Source organism: Mandrillus leucophaeus, unplaced genomic scaffold (genome assembly GCF_000951045.1).
Source record: "Mandrillus leucophaeus isolate KB7577 unplaced genomic scaffold, Mleu.le_1.0 Scaffold117, whole genome shotgun sequence".
NCBI classification, from domain to species: Eukaryota; Metazoa; Chordata; class Mammalia; order Primates; family Cercopithecidae; genus Mandrillus; species Mandrillus leucophaeus.
In genome coordinates this window covers 1,201,409-1,211,391 of record NW_012099987.1, presented here as the reverse complement: position 1 = coordinate 1,211,391, position 9,983 = coordinate 1,201,409, and the positions used below count along the sequence as shown (strand labels likewise).

Here is a 9,983-nt window from a genome sequence, read left to right as displayed (position 1 = left end):
TCAGGTATTTGTAATCTACAGATATTTGTAATCTGTAATTTACGAAAAATATTCCAAATCTTAAAATGCTATATAAGATTCTATTTCTGGATAAGATGGATGTGATGATTAATTTTATGTGTCAACTTGATTGGGCCAAGATTGGGTGCCAGATATTTGGTCAAATACTATTCTGGATGTGTCTGCGAGGGTGTTTTTGGATGTGATTAACATTTGAATCATAGCGTAAGTAAAGTGGATTGCCCTCCCTAATGTGAGTGGTCCTCAGCCAATCAGTTTAAGGCCTGAAAAGAATAAAAAGGTTGACACTTTGTTGAGGAAGAGAGAATTCCTGCTGCCCAACTTATTTGAGCCGGGACATAGGTCTTTCCTGGCCTTCAGACTCAAACTGAAACATCAGCTCTTCTTGCATCTTGAGCCTATGGGTTTTCAGACTGGAACTACCTGTCAACTCTCCTGGTCTCCAGCTCCTGACAGCAGATCTTGGGACTCCTCAGCCTTTATGATCATGTAAGATATAGATATATAACTATAGATATAGATATAATTCCCTAGTTTATATGTCTATATCTCTCTGTGTATATGCATATACACATATACACACATATATATGCAGATAGATAGGTAAATACACACATATGCACATGCACATTCTGTAGGTTCTGTTTCTCTGGAGAACGCTAACACAATGGATTAAGCCAGCTTCATCCTGTCTCTCCCACTGAATGTAACTATAAAATCTGGACAGACTGCATGAGCAACTATTTGAAGACAATGTAAAGTAAATAGTAGCAGGCAACTGGGGAAGAATACCTTAATTTGAAATATCACCAAACTGGTGGTGAGTTACCCCTTCTTCTTCCAGGATCCCCCAGCCTGGATTTAGGAAGCCTGAAATCTAGAAATGGGCACCCGGGCACAGAAAGAGAGAGCCCTAGGAGAATCCCTTTTGTTATGAGGAACAGCAAAGGAGTCTCCTAATGCTCAGAGTGAGGCAATTCCCATTTGTTCATTCGTTCTTTGTTTCTTTCTCTCTTTCTGTCTTTCTCTCTTTTTCTCTTTCTCTCTCTCTCTTTCTTTCTTTCCTCTCTCTCCTGCTGTAGCCCCCAGGCAATCTTCAGCAGATTGGTGGTAGCCACAACAGTGGTCATAGGGGCCCACAGGTGCCTAGAACTTAGGAAAGGAAAGCCTCTTATCTGATCAGAACAGCTGTGGTTGTTTGTTTTCCTTTGTCTTTCCACTGCCTTACTCTGGATGGAGGTACAATAATGGGAAGTGTGGGCAAAGAGGTGTAACTAAAAATCACAACTTTATGGCTGGAGAACTGAAAAAGGGAGGCCCAGGAAACTGAAAAGTACTGGGGAGACTGTGGAGAGGGAGGAGCAGCTTTGGAAAATGATCCCACAAAGTGCTTATGAACAACTGGGCTTACCTCTGAGTTGTGCATACATAGATACACTCTGAAAAGACTAAAAACTCTGAGAACTGCTCAGAGCACTAGCTGGCCACTAAGCAGCACACACATGTGACAGATCTGAGTAGCACTGAAAGACTTTGAAAATGGACCTGACATCAAAACCACAACCCACAGAAGGCTAGCCAGAACTTGCAGCCTAAAGTCAACCAGATTGATTCCTGGGTACAACAAAAAACATCAATACTCTCCAAAAGATTTAAGTAAGACACAAATCTCCTAACATATAGCATATTCAAATTGCCCTGGACGCAACCCAAATTACTCAGCCTACGAAGAACAAAAACAAATCTCAATTCTCATGGGAGAGACAATCAACAGACACCAACACTAAGATGACAGAGAATTATTTGACAAGACTTTAAAATAGCTATTATAGTAATGCTCCAAGAAGAGAAAACTTCCCTGAAATGAATGGAAAGATAGGAAGTTTCAGCAAATAAATAGAATACATAAAGAATAATTAGATGGAAAATTGATAACTAAAAAGATAGAAAAAACCACAAAACTTAAAAACACTCACTGGATGGGCTCATTAGGAGAATGGAGATGTCAGAGTAGTCGGTGAACTTCAAGGTAGATCAATAGAAATAGTACAATCTGAAAAAAAAAAGATGGAAGCAAATGAACAGAGACTTGGAGACCTGTGTGATAGTACCCAGTGGTCTAATGCTTATGTCATTGGAGTCTCCGAAGGAAAGGAGAAAGAATATGGTACAGAAATATTTGGGAGAATAATGCCTGAAAATTCCTCTAATTTGAGAAAAGACAAAAACACATTCAGAAACTCAGGTGATTGATGCTAACAAGGATAAGCTCAAAGAAATCTATACCCACATACATGATAAAACTGCTAAAAACTAGGCTGGGCGCAGTTGCTCACACCTGTAATCCCAGCACTTTAGGAGGCCAAGGCAGGTGGATCACTTGAGGCCAGGAGTTTGAGACCAGCCTGGACAGCATGGTGAAACCCCATCTCTACTAAAAATACAAAAAGTAGCTGGGCATGGTGAGGCTCACCTGTTATCCCAGCTACTTGGGAGGCTGAGGCAGGAGAATTGCTGGAACCTAGGAGGTGGAGGTTGCACTGAGCCAAGATTAAGCCATTGCACTCCATCCTGGGTGACAGAGCAAGACTCTGTCTCAAAAACAAAAACACACACACACAAAACGGCTAAAAACTAGAGAAAAAGAAAAATTGTAAACAACCAGAGAGAAACAAAACATTATAGGGGAAAAATGAAAAATTCAACGTATGATGGATCTCTCACCAGAAACCAAGAGGACCAGAGAGAAGTAGAACAAAATTTTTTAAATGCTGAGGTGCCACAGAAAAGAAGGAAATCATGTCCCCTGCAGCAACATGGTTGCAGCTGGAGACCATTATCCTAAGTGAATTAATGCAGGAACAGAAAATCAAATATCACATATTCTCGCAAGTGGGAGCAAAACATTGGGTACTCATGGACATAAAGATGGCAACAATAGACACTGGGTACTACTACAGCAGGGAGGGAGAGAAGGGGGAAAGATTGAAAAACTGTTGGTTACTATCCTCACTACCTAAGTGATGGGCTCATTTATATCTCAAACCTCAGCATCATTCAATATATCCATGTAACAAACCTACACAAATACCCCCTTAATCTAAAATAAAGGTTGAGATTTTTTTTTAGGTCCTGAGAGAAAAGAACTGTCAGGCCCAGAATTCTATATGCTGCAAAAATATCATTCAGAAATGAAATTAAAGACATTCGCAGATGAAAGAAAACAAAGATTTGTTGTCAGTAAACCTGCTCTAAAAGAATTGTGAAAGGACATTTTTTAAACAGAAGGGAAATAATACCAGAAGGAAACTTGGCACATCAGGAATGAAGGAAGAACAACAGAGTGATAAATGTCTGGGTAAACATTCTTTTCCACTGAGTTCTTTAAAATACATTTGATGGTTATAAGCAAACACGTGAACATTGTCTTCAAGTGTTTTCAGCATATACTTCAACAGATAAAATATATTAGACAATTATACCATAAAAGCAGAAGAACAAAAGAATATGTGCTAAGATTTCTACATTCCACTTAAAAGTGGTAAAAAGTAGATTCTGTGTAGGCTGTGAAAAGTTAAATGTGTATTAGGATAATCCCTAGAAAAACTTAAAAATCTATATACAAAAACACATAATCAAAAATATATACATTAAAATGAAATACTAAGAAATGTTCAAATAACCTGAGAAAGCAGGAAAGAGGAAACAGTGGAATTGAAACAGCAAATGAAATGCAAATAATGAAATGATAGATCTAAGTCCAAACATACCAATAATTACATTAAGTGTAAACACACCAATTAAAAAAGAGATTATTAGAGGGTATAAAAAGTACCATAGTCCAGGTGCGGTGGCTCACGCCTGTAATCCCAGCACTTTGAGAGGCCGAGGTGGATGGATCATGATGTCGGGAGATTGAGACCATCCTGGCCAACATGGTGAAACCCCATCTCTACTAAAAATACAAACAATTAGCTGGGCATGGTGGTGCACACCAGTAATCCCAGGTACTCGGGAGGCTGAGGCAGGAGATTCACTTGAACCCAGGAGTCGGAGGTTGCAGTGAGCTGAAATTGCGCCACTGCACTCCAGCCTGGCAACAGAGCGAGACTCTATCTCAAAAAAACAAACAAACAAAAAACCATAACTCAGGTATATGCTGTCTACAAGAAACTCATTTCAAATGTTATATAGGTATGTTAAAAAATGAAAATATATATAACACATAAACCCTAATCAAAAGAAAGGTGGAGTAGCTACATTAACATCAGACAAAACAGACTTCAGAGCAAAGAAAATTACTAAGACTAAAGAGGGATATTGTGTAATGATAAAAGTTAATTCATTAAGGAGACATAAATCCTAAATGTGTGTCTATCTAACAATAGAACTTAAAATACATGAAACAAAAACTAACAAAACTGAAAGAAGAAATAAACTCCCTGGCCAACATGGCGAAACCTCATCTCTACTAAAAGTACAAAAATCAACCAGGCATTGTGGCAGACGCCTGTAATCCCAGCCACTTAGGAGGCTGAGGCAGGAGAATTGCTTAAACCTGGGAGGTGGAGATTGCAGTGAGTTGAGATTGTGCCACTGAACTCCAGCCTGAGCGGCAGAGTGAGACTCCTTCTCAAAAAAAAAAAAAAAAAAGAAATGGAGAAACTCAGAATTACAGTTGGCAACTTCACACTCCTCTTTCAGTAATAGAACTCATAGACACAAAAGTAGCAAGGATATAGGAAAAATAAACATGTCAACCAAGTGGACCAAAAGAAATTCTCATCAGTAGGGGAATGGTTGAAAAAGCTATAATAAATAACATTTACAACCAAGGTTTCTACATACTACACAACTCTAGGGGTCCATGCACATAAACTTTTGAGTCATGTGGTGCATAACCTCCTTAAGTGTATGCAGTGGTCCTGCCCACACTGTAGAATGTTATGCATCCTTTAGGAAACATGAATAGTTCACTTGGAGGGGTTGTATTATTTTTGAAGGAAAAAAACAATATACAGAAAAACATACATCGTGTCATCTCATTTTTCTAAGACAGATGCATATATGTGCATATGTGTGTGTGTTGGCATATGAATGTTTGAGAATGTTGGTGAAGTGAAAAGATACATACAACATGGTTGCTAAGAAGGTAGAAGAAGTGAACAATGTGGGTGGGGGAGAGAAGAGCAGTGGACAGGGACCCAAGCGAAAACCAGGAAAGAAAAATAAAACCTGCATTTCAAAAAACATGACATTTATGCACTTAAATAAAATAATGAGTATCTGTAAAAAATAGTTTTAAAAGTAATTTCAAATATAAAAGAGAAAAATATTATTTTATTCAGTTGCTTAAAACTTTTCAATGATTTCCTATTGCACTGTAAATAAAATCCAAACTCTTTACCAAGACCTATGTGATCTGGTCCTATCTACCTCTCCAGACTTATGTGCTACTACTCTCCCCTCCCCAGGCGTCTCTTTCTGGACTGAAGGACTTCACAGTCACAGTTCCCTCTACCTCAAATGCGTTTTGCCACCGGTCTTTGCATGACTGGCTTCCTCTCATCTGTGGCAGACTCTGTGATTTGCCTACCCAACAGCCACCCTCTCCTTCTTCCTTACCAATAGGATACTGACTTTAGTTGGGAGAGCAATATGTCCATTTAAAATACTTGATCTCCCAGGCTCCCTTATGACTAGGAGTGATACAGTTCTGGCCAAAGGGGTGTAAGTAGAAGTTACTGGCATGGCTTCTTGGTAAGCTTTCTTAAAAGAATGGAACCAGTTGGCATCCTCTGTCTTCCCCTTCCTTTTCTGCATTTTTAAGCCATGAAAATGGTTGTGAAGCTAGAACTGAGGTTCTCAAAGTGTGCTTCCCAGATCAGCCGTCTCAGCATCACCAGGGAACTTACACATGCAAATTATCAGACATCACCCTAGACCCACTGAATCAGAAACCCTGGGGGTGGGGCCCAGCAATCTGTGTTTCAACAAGCCCTTCAGGTGAGTTTTATACCTGCTGAAATTTGAAAGCCACTGGGCTAGAAAATAGAAGTCTCTTTAGAGATGGCACAGCAATTGGATGAAGTTAGTAGGCCTCTTGCACCAAACTTGGACTGCCTCCTCTGGACTTGCAGATGTGTGAAAAATAATCCCTGTTTGGTTAAGCTACTGTGGTTAGGTTTCTGTTACATGCAACTGAATGTAATTCTAATGTTAAATCATTTTAAAAATATCAGCTTAAATGTTACCTCCTTAGGCCTTCCCTGACTGCTCTGCTTACACCCTTCATCCCCACCAAAGTCCTTCTCTATCATCCTATCCTATTTGTTTCCTTTAGACCACTCATCACACCCTGAACTCTTCTCACTTACTTGCTGTGGTTTGTTTCCCCTTTAAACATGTCAGCCTCACACCGGTAGAGTCTTTGTCTTTTCATCACTGTGCTCCAGCACATTATTAAATAGATAATACACACTATCTGGCATGTAACGGATGCCCTGTAGTTAGTTATGGGATGATATATAGAACTTTGCAATTATACATTCCACTTAAAATCATGTATTTTGAAACGTTTTAATGAAAAAAAGATTCATTACAGATAATTTCATGATTTTCAGGAAAAAATTTAATTGTAAAAGTAACACACATGTAAAAAGGATACAATATAGAAAGGTCCTCCATGCTTTCCTATGAACACTTGCTACCCTACTCTTAAGCAGCCTATCAATTCTAAAAACCATGAACAACTAATAAAATAGCTATGTAAATATTCAAAGCTGTACAGAAATGAGTTGTATGAATTCAGCCTGTCTTTGGCGTCCTCATCTTTCCATCAGCATCATTTTGTGCTAAATCAATCAAAGTGGGGGACTTGTTTAATAATAAAACTTCACATTAAATTTAAACAAAAACATTCAAATAAAAGTAAAAATTCTGATCAGTTTTCTTATGCATGCTACAAGATACATACAGTTAGGTTTTAATCTGGGAGAAAAAAACATTCCTTCACTCATGTCCCTATTTTGCCTCTTCTAGTAATCTCAAGCTTGGTCCGAGACTAACATCACCACAAATAAGTGAGGCCTTTTCTGGCACCAGCCCATGCACATTTAGGAAACGGATATAGATTGGGTATTCCCTGCAGATAAATTTGGGGTCTCTGCTCTCTGCTTGTGGGAGTGAACCAAGAAACCTCAGTGGTTCTGCAATGGGAGAGGTGAATGTTCTCTTATCTTTACCTCATACAAAACTGCTCTGGTCAACCTTTGGAAATCCATATTCCTTGATTATTTCTTTTTGACAAGTTGTTTTGTCATATGTAAGGAAATTATATAAATACATTTCTTTTAATGAAGGACAAAACAATCAACTAGAAGAAAGTATAGTGCTTCCTACTTAGACCTGTCCAGTCTTTCTTGAGGGGCTCTTAGGATCTAGATAAGCCACTACTAAGAAAGCAAGGCAGCAAAAGGTGCCAGAGGCAGAGTTGGGGGCTGCTCACTAAGGAAAAAAGGAGTCCTGAGATTTGTCAAGACCATTTCCTCCCTCACAGAATTGGGAGAAATTAGATTAGAGTTTCCTGGGAGTTCCTTCCAAATACTTGGAGCTGTAAGAATTTCGTGTCAGTAGCATCCCAAGTGCAAACTTTTGAGAAGCTTCTAGAAACCAACATCAGCCCAACATGGTAGATTTTCTTTTTTTTCTTTACCAGTGAAATAAGCATTTTATTCACAAGAGGCAATGACTTTAGTTTTCCACTTAAGCAGCTTCCATCTTGAATTGTATCAGAGCCAGCATCAAACGTACCAGCCTTAGTTTAGTACTGAAAACATTCTATAAGGCTGGGCTCTCCCTCATAACAGTGCATCAGAATTATCTGGGGGGCTTGTTGAAAATAATGCAGGTTCTGTAGCTTCACTCCCAGAGGTGCTGATTCAGCCGGTCTTGAGTGGGATCTAGTAATCTGCATTTTCAACAAGGCTCTCCAGATGATTCAAATGGAGATGGTGTGAATTCTACAATTTGAAAAACATTGGCCTTAGGAGAAGAGGCCAAAATTGCTTCTTTCCCAGAATAAGACCTACTGCAGACAGTGACCCAAGACAGCCAGACTATCCAAAGGTCCTCCCTGGAGAGGTCTCTGGTGAGAAGTTCATCTAGACTCCTCCTCAAAGACTCATTCAGGGGTGCGAGTCTCCATAGTGGCCAACTCTGTAAGTGAATAAAAAATTGGGCCCAGCACTTAGCTGGACTTGAGAATAAACAGCAAAATCTCAAGGTACCAGAAAAGCTTTTGTTGGTATTAGAGGCCTATAGTACAATCTTTTACTTTGCTCTGCTTCCTTTTCATTGATGTGGAACTAAGGAAGCCAAATAGACCCACACAGATAATATGTTGTTTGGGTATGGGTGAATGTATACAGCTAAAGCGAACTCTGTCTGGGGAAATTCAGCAGAGTGGATTCCAGTTTGATAAACAGCATCAATAATTGACCGTACATCAGTGTATGGCATCTGGATGGGAAATCCCGTGACCTGGATCAAAGACAGAACAGCACATAAACCCACATTACAACTGGGTAATCTGGAATTACTGTATGCAAAAAGATCGCAAAAACCTCAAAGAAATAGTACTCATAAAATACTATCATAGTTGTCTGTGGGTGCTAAATTATGTTCTAGGTACAGTTAAATGCTTCACATACATATTTAATTCTCAAACAACCCTATGAGGTAGGTATTATTATAATCCTTACTTTACAGATAGAGAGGAGCACAACCAGGTCTGAGTCCAAAGCCTGCACAGGTAACATTCCACAAACTTTCTAGACAGCAAACTGCTGGTGAGAAAATTACTTGATTCTACATATGGGGGATTTAAGTGAGAATTTCAGAACAATTTATTCAACATCGATTCAGCTTATGTTTACTAGGTGACTACTACATGACGGGATTAAAGGATTGTGGAACACGGTCCTACGGAAAATTACCTATTTAATAATGTATAGATGACAACCATTCTTTCACACTGTAATTGCTTAACTCAGGAGGATTTTCCTGATCCTTAAATCTGTTCACATGCTCTTCCCATGTGGTTGTGTAGCACACTGTCCTTCCCTGAGCTTATTTAATAAAATATATTGCAGTTACCTGTTTTCTGGTCTCTCTCTAACCCATAATCTCTGCAGATGTACAAGACTGTATCTGTCCTGTGTACTACTATAACTCCAGTGCCCAGCACAATGCCTGGCACATAGAAGAAAAAAATAGATAGCATTTACTAAATACTTAATAGGTGTTGGGTGCTATGGTAATTATTAACTCACATAATCCTCAAAACAATGATAGAATAGGTAACTTTTTAAAAAAGTCCTGTTTTCTAATGGAGTAGAGGGTATAGAGAGATTCAGTCACTTGCCCTAGGTCAAAGCTACTGAGTAGTTAAACTAGGATTTGAGCATGGGCTGCAGGGTTTAGTCCAGTTTTATTATTGTAGACTATGTATTACTAAATTGATTATTTTACATAGGTACTCCACATTTTAAACCTTGGCTTATATTTCTGCTTTGTTATTTGTTTATCCCCTAATTCTACTAAAAACAAAGCAAAACCTGCCTTGCTTTTACCATATGAAGAAAGAGCAAGAAGGTGTATTATATGTACAAGAGCCCCTTTTCTGCTAGCACTTTTTTTTTCTTTGTCAGTTTGTTTGTTTGTTTGTTTATTATACTTTAAGTTCTAGGGTACATGTACACAACATGCAGATTTGTTACATATGTATACATGTGCCATGTTGGTGTGCTGCACCCACTAACTCATCATTTACATTAGGTATATCTCCTAATGCTATCCCTCCCCACTACCCCTTCCCCACAATAGGACCCGGTGTGTGATGCTCCCCTTCCTGTGTCCAAGTGATCTCATTGTTCAATTCCCACCTATGAGTAAGAACATGC

General features: G+C 38.9%; 1 protein-coding gene across 2 annotated transcripts in view; it reads right to left on the bottom strand.

Moving 5' to 3' along the window:
* Positions 1-7,698: 7,698 nt before the first annotated feature.
* CC2D2B (coiled-coil and C2 domain containing 2B) overlaps positions 7,699-9,983 on the bottom strand; it is a 40,268-nt gene continuing 37,983 nt past the window's right edge. For both annotated transcript variants that reach the window (XM_012000051.1, XM_012000059.1), the window contains one exon: positions 7,699-8,562. In XM_012000051.1, coding sequence (XP_011855441.1) covers positions 8,374-8,562 — 189 coding nt within the window. In that variant the 3' untranslated portion in view covers positions 7,699-8,373. The remainder of the gene's footprint in view (positions 8,563-9,983) is intronic.